This window comes from Octopus bimaculoides, chromosome 18 (assembly GCF_046866305.1).
Source record: "Octopus bimaculoides isolate indiv1 chromosome 18, ASM4686630v1, whole genome shotgun sequence".
Classification (NCBI taxonomy): domain Eukaryota; kingdom Metazoa; phylum Mollusca; class Cephalopoda; order Octopoda; family Octopodidae; genus Octopus; species Octopus bimaculoides.
The window spans coordinates 12,547,785-12,572,427 of record NC_142945.1 but is presented as its reverse complement, the minus strand read 5'-3'; the positions used below and the strand labels follow the sequence as shown (position 1 = coordinate 12,572,427).

At 35.9% G+C, this 24,643-nt stretch overlaps 1 protein-coding gene across 10 annotated transcripts; it reads right to left on the bottom strand.

The window, feature by feature from the left end:
- Window positions 1-530: 530 nt before the first annotated feature.
- LOC106868655 (uncharacterized) lies at window positions 531-23,888 on the bottom strand. 10 transcript variants are annotated; one of them, XM_052974573.2, is made up of 14 exons: window positions 23,800-23,888; window positions 23,265-23,390; window positions 21,814-21,892; window positions 18,993-19,139; window positions 17,196-18,821; window positions 15,408-15,494; window positions 14,055-14,213; window positions 12,219-12,394; window positions 11,831-11,980; window positions 11,061-11,184; window positions 9,123-9,300; window positions 7,463-7,668; window positions 6,037-6,099; window positions 531-3,766 (listed from the first exon to the last, which is right to left on the bottom strand). In XM_052974573.2, the coding sequence occupies exons 5-14, from the start codon at window positions 18,811-18,813 to the stop codon at window positions 3,564-3,566; spliced, it is 2,964 nt and encodes a 987-aa protein (XP_052830533.1). In that variant the 5' UTR covers window positions 18,814-18,821; window positions 18,993-19,139; window positions 21,814-21,892; window positions 23,265-23,390; window positions 23,800-23,888; the 3' UTR covers window positions 531-3,563. The 10 variants fall into 10 exon arrangements, with proteins under 10 accessions (XP_052830533.1, XP_089221913.1, XP_089221914.1 ...); XM_089365787.1 differs by having other exon boundaries at window positions 11,073-11,184; XM_089365788.1 differs by lacking the exon at window positions 6,037-6,099.
- Between the last annotated feature and the right edge of the window lie 755 nt (window positions 23,889-24,643).

Below are 24,643 nucleotides of genomic sequence, written 5' to 3'. Positions count from 1 at the left end.
AGCTCCACTGTCCTAGCTACACTCATAACTCAAAGTGCACTCCGAAATTTGGTGTCTCTGCATATGCAGATTTCTCTTTGGCTTTCTCACATTTAGTCTTATGATTGGCACTCCTAAGAGAGCAGTAATTAAGAGAAAGTAGGAATTGACTCAAATCAGGATGAGCTGTGCAGATGTAAACTAGACAAACTTTCTCCTTAATCTTGAATAAGATGGAAAAGACCAAGAGTTTCTTTTCTTCTATATATTGATATTTTACACATTATATAAGGTCAAAGAGAAAGAAAAGGCCATAAAGGAGATGGAGGCTCTACATGGTTACACAACATGCTAAAAATAGCAGTGAATTCACTCAAACCACATCTTTAAAAAATGGAAGAACACAGTCATGGCTGATAAGCTTTGGTCACAGACCTGCTTGAAGAAAGTTGACCTGGACCTTCAACAACAACAGGGGAAAGAAAAAAGAAAATATAAAAAGACAACAATAAAAAACAGATAAGAAATGGTAAGAAGGAAATTTAGCAGTATGAGGTGTGATGATTATCTTTATTAATATAATCTAACAGTAATCAGTCTGTTTAAACATTCATTCTCTCTGTTTAAAAAGTGTTGCACAATTGCAGTGGAGATTTTGTTTTTACAAATTGTTACCAAAATCAACACTGAAATTATAATAAATAGGTTAACAAACTAATAATAAATAAGTGTAAATGACTGACAAACAGACCCCCAAAAATCTTTTCTTCGCTGTTACATAACAAATTAATTTCCAAACTGTCAGTAAGTAGTCATTCTAATACACACACGCCATGAGATCAGATCAGATCAAATAAAAAAAACAAAAAAAAAACAAAAAAGGGCCATGGACCAAAATTTACTTAACAGTTGTGTCCCACCTCATTCACCCTCATCAGTAAGAGGGACACTGTTTCTAAGGCTCAAAAGTGTATATCCCGTCACAGATATTATTATCATGTATTTATGGCAAGGACACTTCATTCTCAATTGACACAGCCCAATACTGAGTAAGCACCATTCAGTAGTATATCTCAATGACCCGTGTGGTTAAGAAATTTGCATCACTATCACATGGGTCCAGGTTCAGTCCTACTCTGCACCACTTTGGATCCAATATCTTCTACCACAGGCTCGAATCAACACAAGCCTTGGCAGTGCAACTGAATAGATGGAAATTGTGCGGAAGCCCAGTGGGTGGACTGTACCTGGTCTTGCGGTGGTAGAATTAATCTAATGACTAGTTTAACACCCACCACCTGGTCTATGGGTGCTGTTAGCAGAGCCCACCCAGTTGCATATATTCTAACCAGTTATCCTCTAGTCCGAGAATAACTCCTCTCTTTCTACCACCAATTTCGAAGGATCTGCATGGGTGCTGCCTTTCCTTCTTAATAAACTATAAAAAAATAATTAAAAAAAACACCTCTCAAGAGTGTTACTTGAAAAGACATGAGCTCTGTCAAAGTAACTTGTTTACTTCACTTAATAATTTAAATTTCAATAGGCGCCTATCAACTGATTCATATTGAAATCACACCAACCATTACAGTTAATCTTTTCAAAAATTCCTCTGCACCAGTGCTCAATTTCAGTTTTTGTAATACTATACAGTGAGAGAGAAACCTCTCTCTGGAAAGGATGCCAGTCTATCACAGATAACTTTCCTAAAAAAATGAGTTGAATTCCAGTTGTTATTGTTTTTAGTGATGAACTAAATACCACAATATAGTGCCTTTTTTCATTTAACTGATCTGGGTCATTGAGAGTTAAGAATTTCGACTACGGATATAGTGTAGTGTCACTGACAGGATAAAAGCCATCAACTTCTTCAACTCAGCCGGTCCTCGGCCCTCACATAACACCCACTGCTAAACTGTAAATGGGTTAGTCAGGGATTTAATAAAAAATCAAATAACAGGACAGTTGTTCACCATACATACACAGCATGTGCAATTGGTAGATAAATAATGTGTGTAAGTGAAATGAAATTTTTTTTTTTTTTTAAATGATTCAAAAATTCAAAAGATTTGATATAATACTTATGTACCAACCAATTTGTTTGGTCATCAAGGGAGCTTCTAAAGTGTGTCATATGACCTGCTAAAACAGAAGCCAATGAGAGAGTACTTCTGTACATGACCTGCCAACACTGCAGCCAATGAGAGACCATCTGTAAAATATTATATTACCAGTCAAGACAACAACCAATGAGAGATGTATGTATATTACATGATGGCTACTACAGCAACCAACAAGATACTGTCTATGTAAGAGACACGAATTGATAATACATCATTGGAATCTTTACTTTAAGTTAGTCATTGTTTTCAACACAGAAACAAGATCCAACAGCAGACATGAAGGTCGCAGCTACAAAGTAATCCACATTATGAGGTTTGGTTAAATCAAACACCAGATTTAAAGGCAGGAGAATACTGCTTGTATTAAGGGAGTACAGCTGATGGCTTATGAGTGAACAATAATTATTATGTGGTATGTATAAATCTGTCTGCCAGATACCTTTGTTTATATATATTATGCATTCAGCTCAATCAGAGCAGATTTCTGGTAACCGACGGCAACACTACCAACAACCTCATAACGTGTTGGTTTTTCACTTTTAAATAAATAAATAAATAAAATATAATTTTAAACTTCTCTAAAGATAAAATACCGATTTCTTACATAGGCACAAGGGGTTCAGATTCATAGGGAATAAGGGATGAGATGAGACTTAAGAGATGTTCATGCTTTTCTCAAAAACATCAGCAGCATAAAGTGAACTGAAATAGCTACAACTGGGTCGTGGATTTCGCTCACAAGGAGTTTATCAGTTTTTATGGTATTCAATGCTAATATTCTAAAAAGAACAAAGAAAAAAAATTTTTTTTTGTTTTTGCTTAGGCGCAAAGGCTTAAGTCAAACCAACAAAACTAACTCCAGTACATATTTTACTAACACCTATTTTAATCAACCCAAGTGAGATAAAAGGCAAAGTCAACTCAGAGCACACAGGAACAAAATAGTAAATGGTATAATGCCTTTAGTCTGGGTACTCTAATATTTATGCCAACTCAGAACATTCTAACTATAAAATAAGGATTTCATATACAGGCACAAGGCCACAAATTTGTAAGGGAGGGATATAATCAATTGATGTCAACCAGTATATAACTGATACTTATTTTAAAGGCAAAATTGACCCTGGTGGGATTTCAACTTAACAATTGTTAAAGGGACAAAAACTAAATACTGTAAAGCATTTAGTCTGGAGTTCCCCATTTTTCAATCCTGCTTGCTTTCCACTCTCTAATAGATAAAAAATACTTCTTTTTTTTTTTTTAAATGACACACAAGTGAATTAGGTTTTCTGAGAGAGAAATAAATAAGAGTTCCATAAAAACAACACTATTACATAATTAGTATATACAAAGTGAAAAAAACACTCATTTCCCCCCCCCCCATTTTTTTCTTCTTACACATAGTAAAATAAGTTATCTTTTTTTTTTGTCCAGCTGTAAAAATACTATTATCAACATTGATTAAGTGTCTTCACGTTGTATATTGAAACAAGATGGAAATTTCCAAGTGCGAGAGCCACCACACACTCTCAGTGCAAGCCAGTCATCTGTGTTTGATACGGAACATATGTCTTTCTCATCGTTTGTCACTTCTGTCTCAGTAGAACTTTCACAGTTAGCTCCCCGATGATTACTCTCCGTATTGCTGTCAGCAGTATCCGAACCTGTCAACACAAGTATTAAAAAAAAAAAGTTATTAAAAAAAAAAACACAAAAAAAAAACTCACAGGCACAGTTGTGACTGTGTAGTAAGAAGTTTACTTCCCAACCACATGGTTCTGGGTTCTGTCTCATTGCATGGCACCTTGAGCAAGTGTCTTCTACTATAGCCCTAGGCTGACCAAAGCCATTTGAGTGGATTTAGTAGACAGAAACTGAAAGACACCCATCATATGTATATATATGTAAGGATTTAAAAGTAATGTTATTCAGAAGACCCAAGATGGCAGGTAAGGCTATGTAAGTGCTAAGGGAGGACCGTAGTTAGACTCTTGATAATAATACGAGTGAGGAGTCTAATGCGAGTCTTGTGTGCGCATGTATATGTTAAATATAATGAGACATCAAAGCCAAGGCTGTGTGGAATTTATAGGATATTTATAAAGACAAAGGTAGTCTTACAGCTGTTTCTGGGATATTAGGGATATCCCTTCATCAGAGACGATATGAGAGAGTTAACTGGAGGGATTAGTAGAGTTCAATATAAGGAGTTATTTTGGAAAAGGATGGATACAGGAAGTATAAAGGGAAACAAGAGAATAAAAATAAAAACAAAAATATATATGTATGTATATGTGAAAATGTGTGGCCCAGTGGTTAGGGTGTTACACTCACAATCTAGTGATTGTAGGTCTGGTTCCCAGACCAAGCAAAACACTTCATTTCATGTTGCTCCAGTCCACTCAGCTGTAAATGGGTAACCCTTGGGTGGACTGGCTTTCTGATCAGAGGAAATGTTGGCCTGCTCGCCTTGCCAGCAGTGACATCATTCAAAAGCTAAAATGATGCAAAGTGCATTGTGACCAGGGATGTATAACATTTGATAGACTGGTCAATCACATGATGTGCATCATCATCATCATCATCATCATTTAACGTCCACTTTCCATGCTGGCATGGGTTAGAAGGTTTGACTGGAACTGGTAAGCTGGAGGGCTGCACCAGGTTCCAGCCCTATTTGCCATGGTTCTTATCGCTGGATGCCCTTCCCAATGCCAATTGTACATACATACACACACACCTCCCACCCCTCAATCCTGTCCTCTCAGCCTTGTCTCACTGTATCATTGCTTTTTGCTAGCTCCTGATCTGTGTTCCACCCACATGTAACAAGAAAGCTTTTCACACACTCTACCCCAACAAACCAATCTACATCTCTTCTCTTCCTCACATTTCCTCCTTCATGCACTATGCCTACCTCTCACTCCCCAACCCTGTCCTTACGGCCATGTTTCTCTGTATCATTGCTATCCGGTAGCCCCACCATCACCACCACCACCACTCTATATACTCAGGTTTTCACCACTCACTTTCCCTCCCCACAATCTAATCACACTTCTTTGGCAATATCCTGCCACATATTATAACCTTCAACTTCAAGAGTATACCCTGGCACTTGCCATCATCTATATCTCTCTCTGCCTTTACCCAACCATCCCATTTATATTCTGATCCCTGTTCCTTGTGAGTGTGCCTGGCACTTTGCCACCATCTCTATCCTGATGTCTCACATTCTCTCTCTCTTCTTCTCCTGCACTTCCCCCAGGTTGGATAACCATGTATCTCTTTTGCAGCAGCACACCTATGTCTGTCCTCATTTATGATCTCTCTCTCTCTCTCTCTAGCTGGGTAACTTTGTACCTCTCCTACAGCAAGATACCTGTTTTTGTCTCTCTGTTTCACTATAATCTTTCATCATCTGATACAAGATCACTTCCTCCAATGCCCGTTCCTTCTCAAAAGATTTTTGTCTTGCAGGTTACTTGGTGACCCTGTCAGTGCAGGTGCCACTTAAAAAGCATCCAGTCCACACTGTAAAGTGGTTGGCATTTGAAAGGGCATCAAGCTGTAAAAACCTTGCCAAAACTGATCTCACTTGTGCTTATGCCATATAAAAAGCACTAAGTCCACTCTGCTGGGTGGGTGGGTGGTTGGCTGGTGTTAGGAAGGGCATCCAGCTGTAAAAATCCTGCCAAAGCAGTCACAGAAATTTGGGGCAGTCTTCTGCCTAGCCAGCTCCTGTCAAACTGTCCCACCCATGCCAGCATGGAAGCCAGGCGTTAAATGATGATGATAATGATATATGCGCAAGTGTCTTTATGATTGTGTTTGTCCCCAACCACTGCTTAACAACCAGTGTTGGTTTGTTTACATCACCATAACTTAGCAGTTCAACAAAAAAAAAAAAGACCAGGCTTAGAAAAAAAAAAATTACTGATGTCAATTTGTTCAACTAAACCCTTCAAGGCTCTGCCGCAGCATGGCCGCAATCCAAAGACTGAAATAAGTAAAAGAAAAAAAAAAAAGTTATTACTGAGTTCTATTTTGTCTAAGCACAAAAGATTTATTTATTTTTACAGGATGAGTTGATAATGGGAAGTTGTGACATTCATACAGCAATATCTGCACCTACTTATTTTCTCACACAAGTGTGATAAATCTTATAGAGTCAATTGTATGACCATTATTTTAGCGTTCAGATTACTCTGTCAAATGTAATGCTTATTTATTCACATTCTGTTGAATTAATCATTCCATTATCTCATAGCTTTGAAATTTTGATGATGCGAGTGTTTATTTCTAGAATGACATTGTAGGATATGCATGAAAAGCTAGATCTGGCCAGTTTGAACATAAAACAAATAGAATATTTGAACCAGATAAGGCCAGTATAAATGCTAAAGGTATAATGTTTCCATTGCTGGATGGACAAATCTACTGACTTCTGTTGGACTTCAGCATCTCCAGGCTATGTTACTGTTGCCTATTTAACGAACTAGTTGACTGAACTAGCAAAGTGCAAGATGTTTTGGAAATGAACACAGTTGCAGTGCAGTGTGAGAATGATTGAGCAAAATGTTTAGTGCCAGTTCTGAGGGTCAGATATAGTATTTGGCTAGCTAGTCCAGAAGAGCAGGAGCTGTTGTAGTAAGTGGAAGAAAATGCATTGAGAATAAATTGTACTTGATCTTAGTGGTTGTAGCCTGATCAGAAGGAAATCTTTGTTAATTAGTCAGAGGTCTTCCTCTGAATAAAGTTTAAGATGTTTTTGTGTGTAACAGAAGTATCCTCAAAGATGAAGAATTACTGCAATGTTGGTCTTTTTTAGAGAACCTGCAACTAATCAGCAGTAAAATATTTTCTGACCCCAGAAGGAAACTTCATCTTTGAGGTTCTGTTTTGGCTAGAGAAGGCACATGGCCTAGTGGTTAGGGTGTTGCACTCATGATCACAAAATTGTGGTTTCAATTCCTAGATTGTGTTCCTAGAGTTGTGTTCTTGAGCAAAATACTTCATTTCAAGTTGCTCCAACACATTCATCTGTAAATGAGTAACTCTGTGACAGACTATTCAAGTTTTAGGAACGAAATCCACAAAAAATTACAATGGATGGTAGTCACAGCAGAGAAGAAGAAATGATGAAAACAGATCTCTGGATTTTAGATATTGGAGACTAGATGACACACGGTTAAGAGTAGTGGTAATATGTTGAACTACAAACTTATTTAACCCTTGACAAGTGTTAAAACAATGATGGCCATAATGATGATCAGCATGATAGTGTTAATCATAATGATGACAATCATCATCATAATGATGACGATCATCATCATAATGATAAAGATGGTGAGGTTACTTACTGATATCATCATTAGCACAAGGGTCGGTGAAGCGAGTAGAAGCTCGTTTTTTCGGTTGTCTTTGGAGTAAAAGCACAATTCCATTCAAATAGCTGAAAACAGAGAGTTGGGTGATACTCTGTCTGACTTCATTGTTTCGGATTGCACTGCTTAGCCACGTTCGGACAAAGTTGAAATCTGCACCAAGTTGGTGAGCACCATGTAAACTGAAGCGAAGAAATCAGTTTTATTAATAAAAAGGCTCAAGTACAAAAACAAATAAAAGCAATAACAGAAATTGGCAGAAAATTAATAAGGATAAACATTTGGGTGTGGTTGTAGGTGCGGCCGTGGCTGTGTGGTTAGGAAGCTTGCTTCCCAGCTACATGGTTTCGGGTTCAGTCCCACCGCGTGACACCTTGGGCAAGTGTCTTCTGCTATAGCCCCAAGCCGACCGAAGCTTTGTGATTGAATTTGGTAGGTGGAAGTTACTGCCGTGTGTGTATATATGTCTGTGTATGTGCTTGTGCCTCTCTCCCAGAGAGTGAGAGAGGGAAAAAACTACCTGGCTTGGCAACAGGTGGGGGTTGGCGGCAGGAAGGGCATCATGGGTATACAAACCATACACAACTGCTTGCATAAGTCTAGTTATTGGCCAACAGCTTTCACCTCTACTATTTTATAGTTGAACGGTTAGCAGTTGAAACAGTATTGCAAGTTCAAATCTAATCATTAAAATTCAAGGATGGTTGTGAGGGTCTGCAATAGCAAGAGTTTGAGGAATGATCCAAGGAAATAGAAAATGAGTTGAGCTCCAGGAAATTCATATGAATTGCAGGCACACAAGTGGTTTAGTCATACAAACCTCAGCCAACTGGAAGGATCCCAACCAGAATATATGGTCTCAGGAAAACAGTAATGCCTTAGATAAGCATGTCTGCCAGGCCCCTGTTTCTAGCTTTGTAAAAGAACCAATGAGACTGTTAAGATTTCACTCAAATATATTGTATAAAATTCTAAGAACCCCAAACAATCAGCATATTTTGTTTTGAGGTTGATGTTCCAATCAAAGAAGGGCATATATTATCATCATCATCATCATCGTCGTTTAACGTCCGCTTTCCATGCTAGCATGGGTTGGACGACTTGACTGAGGACTGGTGAAACCGGATGGCAACACCAGGCTCCAATCTAAATTTGGCAGAGTTTCTACAGCGGGATGCCCTTCCTAACGCCAACCACTCATATATATATGATATGTATAAAGTTTGTCTTGTCTATATAAATATTAGACAATAATATAATTTTGTTGTTGCCCATATTTATAGCATCTTGGAAAATGTCAAACAATCAAGATATTGATTGCTCACACATATATTAAACCATTAATACTCAAAAATAAATTCACTGAAACAATATTTATAACATAAAATAGTACTATAGGCACAAGGCCTGAAATTTTGAGGGAAGGGGGCCAGTTGATTAGATTGATCTCAGTATGCAACTGGTACTTAATTTATCGACCCCAAAAGGATGAAAGTCAGAGTCGACCCCAGCGGAACTTGAACCCAAAACACAACAGGTGAAATACTGCTAAGCATTTCGCCCGGTGTGCTAAAGGTTCTGCCAGCTTACCACCTTAACAACAAGAACAACAACAACAGCAATAATAATTAAATACCTAAATTTAATTTTCTCCTTCAAAATGAAGTCAGTCCAAGCTTCACACATGGCTACAGTTGCCATTGAGATAACACTCAGTTGGGACGTCACTCTCAGCTTACTGACACCCTCCACAACAGGTTCCAGTATTGTTTCCAGTGCGTGTTCAATATAATCCTGTTGTTCAATGGTGTAATCTGAAAAGATTTAAGCATAAAATGTGAATGAAAGTAAACTTGGTTTCAAATTATACTATTTCTAAGGTTTTTGTTAATCTCAACTTCAAATTTTGAAGGAACTAAGTTTGTTTTTCATTTCTGCATGTTCAATAATGTAATGGATTTACATTATGTAACATATGATCATCCAAAAGACCAGTGTTGGTCGGTGTCAGCAACACTTGTATTATTTAGTAAAATTGATAAAAATAGAGTGCAGTGAACTTGCTGTGGAAAGCAAAACAATCCAACATTCTGGACAGAGTTATAGAGCATGCTTCTCTCTCTTTCTGTTATATATACATGAGTGCGGACGTAGCAGATAACAGCTAGTCTTCAGCCACATCTTTGGACCCTGTTGTGTCAACCACTCTGATTAGTTGGTACTGGCGTATTTTTGTCTCTTGTTCTATCTTGTGCCAGGGTGCAATCCAATCAATCGACCGTGCGGTGCGCTAAAAGGAGCCATTCCTCGTCACCATCTCCTGGTCGTACGGTCGTTACAGAGTCCTTCAGGGAAAAGTTGACAGGAGAGAAATTAATGAGACAGCAGAGTTTTATCATCTCTATGTTAAATGGGCTGCAGGTGCAGCCTGTTTTTTGGTTTCTTTTTTTTTTAACTTGGAGGATGTAAAACTTTGCTAGGTCTTATTAATTTCTCTCCTGTCACTTTTTTTTCCAGAAGAACTGTCTGAAATGTTGAACTTTCCATTCCTCTCAGCATTTTCACTGCACTCTTTTTATCGATTGTCCATATGTAGCAACCATGTACTGAAGTCGGTTCAATTAATCCTACGAACATATGATCTTGAGCAAATGTAAGGCAATTCTTGTCATCTTTCATCACTCCTCCAGCGCAGAGTTGAAGTCAGATGCCAAGAGAATCCATTTAGTTTTGAAGTAAATAAGAGCTCCTCTTTTGGAAGACATCCAAACAAACACTGACCAACTGTGATCTGAATCACTTCTATATCATCAATGATGGACATACTGGCACAACACTGGGAAGAATGGAGAAAGAAGATATAACCATATCAACTTGATTTCAATAGTGTCCAACGCAAATGCTAGGGAAGCAACAGACAGAAAGCTGTACAACAGCAGCAACAATGATAATGGTGGTGGTGAAGGCAAAAGATAAAGAATGGAGTCGTCTAACACAACATGATTCCAGACAGGACTGGATGAGATGATATGAGGAAGAAATAAACATGGTGAAATTCCAAACAGGCTACAGAAGTCTAAATAAATTCAATACATGAAACTAAATAAGGACACAAATAATTACTGTTAAATAATGATTTCTAGCATTGATACAACAAATTTCTAAGTTCAGAAAATCAACTGCTGTACAAAACTGATTATATATATATATATATATATATATATATATATATATATATATATAATAAAGAGTACAAGGATAATAGCAGCATTGCTAGAAATAGAAGTAAAAAACAGCTCTAAAAACACACAAAGTTAGTCAACTATCTCTGTTTTTGTATATGCTTAATGACTAAAGACAAAGATGAGTGGTGAAAGCCTGTAAAACATGTCAAACACATTATAGCATGGTGAAAAATGATATGATGATGATGATTATTATGCAGGACTTCAAAGCTAAGACAATCCTAGGAGGATTTGAACTCAGAAATGTATAGAGATGATTTGAAATACTTTATTACCATTTCTGTAACTTACAAAAAACAATTAAAAAACAGTGTAAATTTTCAATTTACCATTAAACCTACCCACACTTTTACTCCTCCAAATCTTGCCTCCAGGCATATTGTTCTGGAAAAACTGCTTCGATATTTTCCCACAATTTTCAGAAAACAGTTTCATTACTGAACCAGATAAGGACTGAAAAGAAATTTTTAAAAAATAGATTTTACTAAAAGACCTCATAAATGACATGCTTATTTTTTTATATCACATATTTAAACCATTGTCGGTTAACAGGGTTTTCAACAAACCTAGAACTGGTTCACTGCAATGACAAAGATGAGAATCAAAAGAGTGTCTGTACAATAAGACAGAACAAATACTACAGGGTATTTTTGTTCTGTAGCACTGGTTTATTAATTTTTCTTCCAATGTTTACATCCTTCACTGATAAACATCAATAATGTGTGTGTGTGTATAGACAGATAGATAGATAGATAGATAGACGAAGTGGTATCAAAAAAAGTTCCAGGACTAGTACTGTAGCACACCAACAGATAGCAGCACATGGTTGTATGCACAGTGAGAGCTAGCAGTGACCTTCATGAGGCAGTGTGCAAAGGGGTCGAACCTTTATATACACACAAATAACTGAAGGTACACATAAATGCAGAAGTACTCAAAAATATCTTAATATTGAAGCAGACAGAATATTTAAATTTTATTTATCATCAGGTCAAAATAAAAGGTGGAGTAAATATATACTTTAAAATAATTTTAGTGTCTAAAATATATATAAACAATCATGTGTGTTAACAATGTATCGATAGTGTCATATATTTACCTGGAGTTGGGAATTGATATCTTCTAATTCATGATAGACCTCAGTGAGAGCAGAGTGTATATAGGCATTGTGCAATGAGTTATACAACGATAGGTTTGTGCATAACGTCTGGGCTATACATACAGCACGCTTTGTTTCATCAGACAGTATCTATGAAATAGAATTAAACAAAATCAAAAAACTAGTGATGAAAATATCATACAAGCATTGAAGTAGATTAACTGTGCATCTCATAATGCATAAGACAATCATAGGTAACTTCCCCAAAAGTTTTGACAGCTAAGCTAAATGAACAGGAAAAGCATCCAGCTCAGAGATGCAATGAAACGAGCTGGAAATTCGTTACAATTTTTTTGTTGTTGTTTTAGATTATCATATTAAAGCTTACCTTTAAGTCTGTCTGTGTGACAAGAATGAACGAACCAATCGACCAACTAGCAAGGAACTCATGGGTCTTGGAATAGCACCATGATAATGCGATGCATGCTGTGGTCTGAAGGCGTGTGAAAAGGGACAATATTTGAGTTGGGTCCGTTACAGACTTCTGTAAAGTTGACTCAGGCCCTTCAACAAAAAAAAAAGTTCCTTTTTAATTATTATCCCCCAGAAAAGAATTAAATAACATCAAGAAAACAAACAATTCTTCAACATATTTCCTAACTAAATAACACCTCATCAAAATCCGTCACAATATTTATTTAACAAGAATGTTATTATACAAGATCTCTTTAAGAACGAAATACTTTCTCTCCACACCAAAGATTTATTGAGGATATTTGCACATTATCTATTACTTTCTGGTTAGCTATAGCAATGTATCTTGTCAACAGTTATCATACAATGCCTCTAACAGGATTTGAAATCATGAACTTGTAATTCAATGGTCCAAATATTTAATCAATCAAAATGTATGGACCTATGATGAAATTACATTGCATCAGTTTTGTTAAGAAGAGTATTGAGAAAGAGAAAGCTTGGTATTTCATTTAGAGTTTCCCTTCTTCTCACCAACTATTTTATGTTTTCCATCATTGCAAATTTAAGTTAAATTTATACGTATCTATTTCCCACAGGTAGTAAAAAAATGTTATGTGATGAAGAGATATTTCTAATCCCGAATGGATACCACAGTTTACATACAAGAATATTTGAATTTACCAGTAACAACTAATGAAAAAAAAAACATCCAGCAAATATGCAATACTTTGAATATTTGCAGTGATAAGCAGTACTTCAATAGGGTCTATTTCTGCAGCAAGTTTAACCTGAATGCCTGACAGTTAAGTGCCTTGGCTATGAAAAATTTTACATGAAAGTTAATCTTTTTTTTTTAAATCATAAAACTATGAATGTTAATTTTAATTTAAATTTAATTATATTAATAGCTCTTTTCTCTCTACATATTCCATTTTAGTACATATTTTTGATACGGTTTTTCAAAAACCAAAACATGTAAATGCATTCATATAAAAGGAAAATTAAAATGTACTCAATTTTATGAAGGTAGCATTTTCTATATATATATATATATATATATATATATATATATGTACACACACACACACATATATACACACACACACAGGTATATATACTTGTAAATTGCCTTGAGTATGACTTTAAACTGCATCCAGTAGAGAGAGTAGGATGACAGTGTGGGACTGGCTCAGCACAAACTATGCCCACTATAACAATAAACCCTTGCTGCCCTGTGGGGTAACTTACAGAGTATCTAAAAAAGGTTAGGGGAGTAAAATCCTACAGAAAATCCAGATATATACAGTTATGCTCAAATGATATCTGGTACTCTCTGTGGCTCCATGGATGCTGCAAATGTATTGACTTGTCTTTCCTTCATGGCATATTCATGAGTGGAGAAGTGGTACGTGTATTTAAGGTTAGGTACTTACTTCTAGAAACAACCCAGGCACAGTGGAGATAGTTAAGTTACCGTCTCTGCCAAACTGTTGACCAACAATGAAAAAGACGAACTAATACTTGTCAATTCCAATACTGCCACTGCTTCTAATAGTAATACCTTCAAAGAGCTAGATGGCTGGATACAATTATTGAGAAGTGAGTGTCATGATCACAGATATTAAACAGTGACAAGACACAAAGCACCAACCATTTGTCCATTTGCCCTGTAGTCTATTAGACCATCCCTTTACGCTCTCTGAAACAACCTGAAATGTAATTCTAATTAATAATTCCAAACACTTACCTGTTGAGTTTAAACTTTGAATACAATTTTCCAGTGAAGATAATAATGGTTGATATGTGTCTTTCAAGAGTAATCCAGTTTTTGTGCTGTAGTCTCCATTACCTAACGGACAGGGATAACATTTATCCACTGTCCTTAAACCTTCAACTTTACAAACACCTTTAAAAGGACAAAAAGATAATATATTGTTGTAATCCAACATCGGACTGTTATAACATCTATACCGGTATACAGTATAGTTAGTTAGACAAGTAAGACATGACTATCTATGACCCCCATAACATATATAATTTCAGCAATTATAAATAAACAGTTTTCACATCAATTTCTTTATGCTGATATGGGTGAGATAGTTCTACAAATTTAGACATTTACTTCTGCCATAAAAACAGGTATTTATACTCAAATACTTAAGTATTGTCTTAAAAAGAATGCTTGTTACTATTTAGCCCCAGATTAACCTTGATTGAGAAGACCTATGATCAGAGGCATTCCAGCCATGACCATTTCATCTGATTAAGGAATATCTACAACTACAATATTCAGTATAAACTTACCCTTTTTTTAAGGCAGTAAGGTGTGGCTTGAGGGAGAATTAGTTGCTATTCCCAGACGGTTGAGTCGCCACATAAAGGCTCTCATATTTTTAGTATTGAAGTCACAACTGAAGGAGTTGACAGAGAACCAACCAACCAACCAACCACAAGAAGGGCTCACAGCCAATGTATCAACATTAACCCTTTCATTACCGTATTTATTTTGAGATGCTCTGTGTTTCTTTCAATTATTTTAAATATAACAAAGAATTTAGTAAAATAACTTAGTTATCATTAAGCTAGTGTTAGGAACATAAATTGTGACTAAGGTTTGGTGGAAGATTTTAATTCAAAACTTATGAAAACAAAACATTTGTATTACAGAGCCAGAGCCGATTTCAGCTGGGTTGGTATCAAAAGGGTTAAAGTTACACTTTATTCTCATCAAGGACATTTACATTGAATGGGTTAGTTGAACCAACTACAAACAAGTACCATGAACATGTACAGTATTCCATTGTTAAGCAGTCCAAGTAGAGTATAATGAAGGAATCATAGAAGAGTTTAAATTCAACTGCTGCAATGTTATTCCCCACAGATGTGCTAAGTATATCTCAGACATACTTTATGAATACATTTTCCATGGTGTCTGTATGACTGAACATCTTATAAGATAATAATTGAAATCAATAAAAACCCAAGATCTTTAAATACTTAATAAAGCTTTTATGGAAAGTTGAAGTCTAAGTTCAGCATAGATCATTTTAAATTAGGGAAAAACAAAAGCAACAATAAAAAATCCAGCTTATTTACTTACAGTTATCCCAGCATCCAATTGCAGCAATTGTGTGAATTTTCTGTGCCAATATTTGCAGTGGTATAACTGAGCCAGATGGGAAAAGATCTAGGATACAGCAAATAAGATTTTAATTATTTCTAACATGAGGCCTAACTTAATGAGAAGATATAACATTTATTAGGGATATAACATACAGAAACAATAATGATGTTAGAAATTATGATGTCATATGAATTTAGAAACTTCAAGAAAATGTGTGAAATAAAATGATTTTAAAAGTGGAACTTGAAGTAGATAAAGCTATATATAATGGTGTGTAACTATTGAGATCCTAAAACCCAGGTACCACATAAAAAGCATTAGTTGGGGTGCTGGTACCAGGTAAAAAGCACTGGTGCTGGTACCACATAAAAGGCATCCACTACAGTCTTAAAGTGGTTGGTATTAGGAAGGGCATCCAGCCACAGAAACCAAGCCAAAACAGACTATGGAACCTGATGTGACCCCTGGCCTTGCCGGTTCCCATCAAGCCATCCAACCCATGCCAGCATGGAAAACATACATTAAATGTTGATGATGAAATATTAGGTTAAAAAAAACTCCTTTGCGTAGAAAAAAGTGACCTCAGTGGAATTTGAACTCAGAATGTAAAGAGTCAGAAGAAATGCCACTAAACATTTTGTCTGATATGCTAACAAACTGACCAGTTCACAGTCTTAGGTCTGTCAAATATGATTTCTAATATAGGTATAAAACCACAAATTCTGAAGAGAGGAAGAGTGTGCTCAATTGTATTGACTCCAATATCCAACTGATACTTAATTCACCAATCCACAAAGGCTGAAAAATGGCAAACTTGACTCCAGCAGGATCTCAAACTCAAAATGTAAACAGATATATCCAAAATGCACAAAGTATTTAGTTCAATATTTAACCATTTCTATAACTTTTCTGACATTCAATAATAATAATAATCCTTTCTACTCAAATATATGACTGCAGTCTAATGACTGAAACAAGAATATAAAAGCCATACACACTTACACAGACACAATACATCTGAAGAGATAGATAGATATACACACAGAAACACATTAACATACACGAACACAGGCACATTGATGAATACACATGGGTGTATAGACAAGAAGATAGAGACTCAGACATGCACATATATACATTTATGTGTACACACACTGATTCACACACACAAACACACACATACATAAATACACACAGATGGAACTGAAAGGTATACAGCAAGCCACTAAACATAGGAGGAAGAAAACCCAGTTTGAGACAATGCAAGTTCATGCAGTTCTGCATGGCTGAGCAATAAGCTCATCAAAGGTTTCGAGTTCAACCCCCACTGAAGGTGGTATTTAACCCTTCAGCATTTAATCCAGCCATATTTGGCCTAAATATTCTACCTGTTTTATGTTAAAGCCAATCAGATCCAACCTCTCACACCTATCCTACAAAGTCATTTTAAAAATATGCAGACACACCATTGAATCCTTGTAACTACAAGATAATGCGTGATTAATTAAAAACAATGTGAATAAATAAACAATACAAAGAAATCTGAATGCTAAAGGATTAAATACCAGCAGGGGAACATCTGGGAGTCACTACCTAGGTAGGCCCAGTTCCCTTAGAACAGGCCAAAACATTTACTTGACAGTTCTTCCTCTGAAGGTTTCCCCTGCTGCCTGCTCACCCCTAAGCAAGTTTCTGGTCGCTCACACAGACAAGCATCTTTTAAGTAGGAATAGTAGCAAAGTTGTACTTCAAGACAGAACTTACCTTTAACGATGCCATGATAAATCATTCGACATAACATTAATACTAATGTGTCGTTAACCAGAAATAAGGAACCGACATCTGTCCTCATTAAACTTCTCTCACCATTCCAGGCTGGTTCGTATATAAGGTGTTCAAAATTTTTACCAAAGTTCTGCCATATATTCTCCAAATAAGTAGCAACTAATTGAGATTTGATAGAAGAATTTGCAGTGTCGCCCCAGGAAACAGTTTTACGACGTGAATCTGTTCTGGAGAGAACCGGCGTACCAGAAAATCTGCGAGCTGTCAACCGGTTTGTAGTGACACCTTTGTTGTCCTTTGTTGAAGAATTATTTGTATTATCATAACGTAAAAAATTTGTTGAATTGCATATGACACTTAGAAATTTTTCAGCAAAATCTTGTTCCCTTCTGACGAAGTCAGTCAGTGGGGACATTAAAACAGAAAGATCAGGAGCTTTTAAGGAGTTCACATTTAATATGACAGTGCTCAAACTTGCACTGCCATTACCAATTTGATGTTCAAAGGACTCAGATGACACTGCACTCATGATATTGGCAGACAAATCATTCCAGACAAACCCTGGAAGTGTGCCTGTATCTAAGTTGTCGATGAATTCATCGCTTTTCGTTAGAAATCGATGTGTGTCAAAAGTGGCATAGCGCGACCTTTGGTTTGCGAAACAATTCAAAATGTGATTCAAAGAAATGGGTGATATAGTAATGAGGGAAGATAAATTGTGAAATTTAGAATTTATCATAATACTGTTCCACATAGCCATTAAATTAGGGTCCTTGAATATTATACTTTCATTGTCGTGAAAGGCATTCAGTTTGGCACTTGTGACAATAGAATTGAAGTCTTCCAGACCGCGAGCAACACTCCAAAATACTTCATTTGAAACATGACTCATCTGAGAGTGAGAAAATACTACAAGACCAATTTCAATTAATTTGTGAATCCACCATATTGTGGCATCCTGTAGCTGAAAAAATACTTTTTTTAACATTTTCAACTCTGAGTAAACGCTACTTAGTAATGGCTGCATCCATTGCTGTGTTCGGATTCTCTGTTGGATACTGTTCCAGTGGTTGCTGTGCACTCGCAAATCTTCACATATCGAATTCAAACCACAAAGTTTGCTCTCAATGTCCTGTGGTAATTGGTTATTGTGCATAATATCATACAGTGTGCAGTATTCAGTATAGACCATGGATTCAAGTTCTTGTATGAAAAGCAAAGTGGATTTCACTCGGTACATCCAATCATGAGTAAATTCTAGCCAAGCCCTCTTCTCCATAATCTTTTGGAGCTGAAGATAATATTTCCCCAGCCCAACGCCATCACGACAATGTGTGATGTTCAAGCCAGAATGATCAAATGATCGTTTGCAAGCATGTCTTCCAGGACAAACTATACAGAACGCTCTCCGTAGAGCTCGAAGTGTTTCTTCTGCATCACTGACATCAAAGCGATTGTCTTCAAGAAGTGCAAATGGAACCGGATCAAAACTGAGATCATGGATTGGTGGCGGTTCATCCTCATCAATGCATTTTGTTTTACCAATCCGGTGAAGTGATGGCAGCTTCCCTCTCATGCTGTGAACAGGTTCTAACATTTTACAAACTGTAAAGAATAAAAAAAAATAAATATTAAACAAAAAATTCAGAACTCAAGCTAAACATAAACGACAACAACTAAACATAGAGCTTATCAGATATAATACACACTGGTTTGAAGCTATAACATATAGAGATGGGATAAAAACAACTGTAATTTGAAAGATAATGTACGTACATTAATAAATTAGTTGCTGCCTTAGTTTGTGATCTGACCACACTGTGTGGTTGCTGCAGTAATAACACTGTTTTGTGTTTGTTTTTTTCCAGTCAAACTCCTCAGGAAAGTTGGTTGGTTACAACTGCTGCTTTATTTCTTGATCAACTGTAAAAGATTGAAAAGACAAAACAAGTTCTTAAATCATGTCAACTCTCTGCTAAGTGGGTTGTACTTTTGATTAGTATATGTGGCTGTGTGGTAAGAAGCTTGCTTCCCAACCACTACCTAGTCCAAGAATCGAAACTACAATCACATAATCATGAACGCAACACCCTAACCACTAGGCCATATTCCTCCTATTTTACTTCACATGGCCAATACTAAATAAGGTAAAATCAATTTCCACCAGTTTCAACAATGAATATTCAGTTGTTCAATCAGCTGAATTACCAGCCTAATGAATTAGCATATTAAGGGACTGAGTATTCCACAAGTACTTGCAATTTTTTGTAACCCCCAGTCAGAACCAGCATAATGCAGCTTGTGAGACAAAGCTGAATCTTTGAACTGAATGTACTATCCATACAAATAGCTTTCACACAGTCTCTGTCGACACAATTTCAGTCACATTTTAACATAGCCAACTCATGACTATGGTAAAAGACACTTGCTCAGGATGCCCTGTAATAGGATTGAAACCAGAGTTTCATGATTGCAAAACAAACTTCTTAACTACTCAGCCATGCTGTGTCTACTAGTGTATGCATGTACCTAGTATAGCCAATGCTAGATATACACATACATGCATACAATGTAACTGATACTTCAAACGATACAGCTGACATATACCCTTATATATATATATATATATATATATATATATATGTATAAATAGAGAAAAGGATAAAGAGAACAATGGTAAAGTTAAAAATATATTTTATGGATAACTAGCCGGTATACAGCACTTACTCGGTATTACCTGTATCTTTGCGTTTGGTTAAATCCAATACCCTCCTTAACCTTATATATATATATATATATATATATCACGAAAACGGCCACACTCAAAATGGTGTCTTTTATGTGCCACTGGCTCTTGTGCGGGTGGCACATAAAAGACACCATTTCGAGCGTGGCCGTTTTCGTGCGGGTGACACGTAAAAGCACCCACTACACTCTCTGAGTGGTTGGCGTTAGGAAGGGCATCCAGCTGTAGAAACTCTGCCAAATTAGATTGGAGCCTGGTGTAGCCATCCGGTTGCACCAGTCCTCAGTCAAATCGTCCAACCCATGCCAGCATGGAAAGCGGACGTTAAACGATGATGATGATGATGATATATATATTTATATATATACATATTATATATATATTTATATATATAGTTTTAGGGAAAAGAACCAAGTTCCCTAAAACTATATATTTATATATATTTTAATCTGTAAAGCTCAATTTAATTTTAATCTTTTATAAATTGATTTTAATTGAGTTTTTACCTGTAATTTTGGATTTTGTCCCTAATATATATATATATATATATATATATATATATATATATATATATATATATATATATATATATAAATATACACACACATACATATATTATCATCATCATTGCTTTTAACATCCACTTTTCCATGTCTGCATCAGACAGACAAAGTTTATTAAGGCAAATTTTCAATGACATCCAACATATCAGATAGAGTCCCTCCTCATGGTAACAAAGAGAAAGAAAACAAAAGACACACACATACATATATATATGTATATATATCTCCTCAAATTATAAGGCAATTGATACCACATATTCAGACACTCACACTATATTACTACCCACATTTTATACTCTACACCAGTGTTTCTCAACCTTTTTACTCTTGCGTAATCCTTAAAATAAATTACATGTCTCAAGGAACCCCTGCACAAAAAAAAAATTAAACACCATATCTTTCTCATCGTAGAACTGAAGATGGGGCAGAAAAATTGCCATGTTTAATAAAATTAGATGGGTTTAACCCATTAACATTCAAATTATTCTGTCAAATGTAAAGCTTATTATTCACATTTTAAATTAATCATGCATTATTTCACGTCTTTGAGATTTCAATGATGTGATTGATTATTTTAAAACTGAGACTGTAAGGTAGCTATGAAAAACAATAATTGAACCAGTTTGAAGATAAAAGGTAGAATATTTTGGCCAGATATGACCAGTTTAAACACTAAAGGGTTTAGCTTTTCAAATTTATTGAGCACTATGGCAGAATAAATAAAAAGAATCAACTGGCAGAAAGGCCTGTTTTGTTTTCCTAATGAAGCAGTAAGGCTGCAATTTTATATTCTTTTTTATTTTTCAGGGACTAGACTGCTATTTATCAGTTTCAGAACCAGAGCCACACACACATAGCTGTGTGGTTAAGAAGATTGCTTTTCAACCACATGGTTCCAAGTTCAGTCCCACTGCGCAGCACCTCAGGCAAGTGTCTTTTGTTATAACTCCAGGCCAACCAATGCTTTGTGACTAAATTTTGGGCAATAGAAATGGTATGAAAGCTTGTCATATATGTATGTATGTATGTATGTATGTATGTACAGGCCCGTTGCCAGATTTTGGTGGGCAGTAATTTGTAATAATGCTGAAGTGAAGTTTCGAAATAAGTGTATCACTGTAAATCTGAGGGTACACCATTGAACAGTGAGGGGAAAGTACTGTCCAGTGCACCCCTTTAGTGACGGACATGTGTATGTTTGTATCCAACCACTGCTTGACAACCGATTTTGTTTTCTTTATATCCCTGTAACTTAGCAGTTCGGCAAAAGAGACAATACAATAAGTACCAGATTTAAGAATTAGTACTGGGGTCGATGTGCTCGTCTAAACCTTCCAAACTGCCCCAGCATAGCCGCAGTCCAATGACTGAAACAAATGAAAGATAATAGATAAATCCATAGGGAAGGGTAAAATGGGAACTTGGTATAAATTAGATTTGTTTGTGAGAGATGTTTATTCTTTCATCATGGATATAATACAAGTGCTGGGAACAATTCCTTATAAATATAGGAGTTTATTAATTACGAAAATAGTTCTTTTACGCCGATAGGGATGCCTTTGATGTGACATCTGAAGAAAACATTTACACAGGGAGCAGTTTATAATAAATCTATTTTAGCAACGGACCCTGAAAATCTCTAAGTTATAGTAACATTTACCTCACGCAAAAATTATTGTGCAACGATCTTGTCAACAATATTGACAGCCATGCGAACAAATGTAACCCAAAAGAGGGAATAATTTGAGAGGATAACTAAGAAGACTGGGGCACACGTGAAGTGGAGTGTGACGAGACTGATGGAGATGTGAAGGAAGATAAAAAACAAAAAACAAATACAGAATATGGTTTATACAAAGTTTAGATATCAGAACGAATTAAATTTGGAGTAAAAAATACAAGGGTTCCGTTAAAATACAACAGATTTTTTATTTAAATTAGCATAATGTACGAACCAATTTTCTACCATATGTCTGTACATATATAAATACACAAACACCCGCACGCACACATACATTGTTTCTCGTTTCTTTGGTACGGCAGTTCTCTAGATGTCGACTGTTCCATTGGCTGAACATGGCAGGTACGCGTGGCTGTCACATTCTTTCACCTGGTTGACTGCTTCATCTCTCTAACGTATTACTACCATTCCTACTGTTGCCTTTTATATTCAATAGATACACAACAGTATTACTCGAACCTGACAAGAGCGAAACAGCCATGACCAAACCTTGGCTGACAGGCATAACACATCTATGAAGAAACACATATCTGTGTGTGTGTATGTGTGTAACATGATTCACACGTTCAAGTATTTTTTCTATACATTCATACGTATGGATATACACACACAAATATCTGTAAATAATGTAAATAGTACAATATCGCAATAGTCTATGATGCTGACTGATCATCTTCAGTAAAAAACAAAAAAGCAAAACAAAAAGGCTATCTGTTGAATTGCTGATTATGAATTAACGATGTGTTTAGTGGCAAATGACGCACGTAGGCAACATCACACGTAAGGAGAGGCGTTTCTTCTTCAACAAATCGCCAATATGCCAGCATACCGATGAAAACAGTTACTAATTCTATGTATGGAACGATACAAGAGGCAGGGATAAACAGAAGCGTCATGTCTAATTCTTTCCATGTGGTTCCGTTTCAGTGGAAAATATTAAAAGTCAATATTAAATTTAAACAAATAATAATAATAAACTTGAATAAATATTCCATCACCTTTTGTTTATATCATCATCTTTCTTCCTCCTCCTCCGCCTCCTCTACGGTGAGACAAAGCTTGTTCTGAAAACTCCTCCGGCACCTCAAGACAGCAATCGATAGAATTTCGGTAGCCGTTTCGACCTCCAAGGAGAAAAATTTAAAGATAAAGAAAAGATAGTATCCCTAGAGTGTTAGATTAATAAAAGAATTTTTGTAATATATATATATAAGCATTATTCAATAAGGAGTAATGGTATTTCTATAGAGTGGAAAATTCCCACCAGAAGATGCAGTGGTTGCGAGGCGATAGATCGGTGTCAATACACGGACATAAACATAATCAGAAAATAAGATAAAAATCTAAAATAAGATTTAGGGAGTGTTGAAGAAAAGAAACAATATGCCTAAAATCCGCTTGTTATACTTTACATCATGAGTTTGAATGGAAGGCAGGAAATGTAGAAAAATTAGGCAGAATATTTAGTATTTTCCTGTTTAATTATAAACTACGTGAAAATGTGGGTTAAAATACATGATGTATATTACAAACCATATCTGTAGACTGCAGGAATCCATCAAATCGCAGCTGTGTTGCCAAAGTCGTTAATTCTTTCGTTCATGACAGTGCCATGAAAAGGGGAGATAACTACGATTTAGAAGTAAGTTCGCGGCGTAGAATGGAAGCCTTAATAAGTTACCTCTGTTTAAAAGTGCTTTTATTCCTATGGTCTCAATGGGTTTCAACTAATCGAATAGGTTGAATTTTATGTGATCAATAAAGAAGACAATATACTACAAATATATATTCAAATATGCCTGTAAAAGAAGTTATAGCACGCTATCTTTTGAATTTGTTAGCTTATTTGGTTTATTGGAAGGACTAATGAGGGATTTGGAGGGACGAAACATTTTGCAGGAGACAAAAGAAAGCTAGACTTGTATATTAGTGCATGATGTACAGTTTTACATCTAACCATCAGTACACGTTGATTTTACGTCTACTTAAAATAACAACGAAATGTATTTTTTAAAATTAATTACTTTCTCATCTCCACTAAAAAAATCTGTAAAATTTATTTTTAAAAAAATTATAGTCACAAAGAGTAAATACAGACTTGCATCAATAACTGAAAAATACTTCGTCACCAAAAATATACATTCTGCAAGATCATATATCTTATACAGTCCATAACCTTAAGCTGGTCAATTTTTACGCGACTATAATCCAGTTTTCTAAATTTAAAATATTTCGTGTACAATTAACGATTCCTATGACTATATCCCAAATTGCCCAAGTCGTTAAAAGCGGTCCACGTTCCTGACCAAAAGAGTGACATTTTCTACTTGGAATTATATTCCGAATGCAGCGCAAATTGCTCAGCCAAATTTACAAG

Excerpts from the sequence above, each read along its gene's own strand:
- LOC106868655 (XM_052974573.2), bottom strand. The coding sequence starts at position 18,813 with ATGTTAGAACCTGTTCACAGCATGAGAGGGAAGCTGCCATCACTTCAC. Across the intron at positions 11,185-11,830 it reads ATATCAATTCCCAACTCCAG|TCCTTATCTGGTTCAGTAAT; the intron begins GTAAATATATGA and ends ATTTCTTTTCAG. Across the intron at positions 6,100-7,462 it reads TTGTGCTAATGATGATATCA|TCTTTGGATTGCGGCCATGC; the intron begins GTAAGTAACCTC and ends TACTTATTTCAG.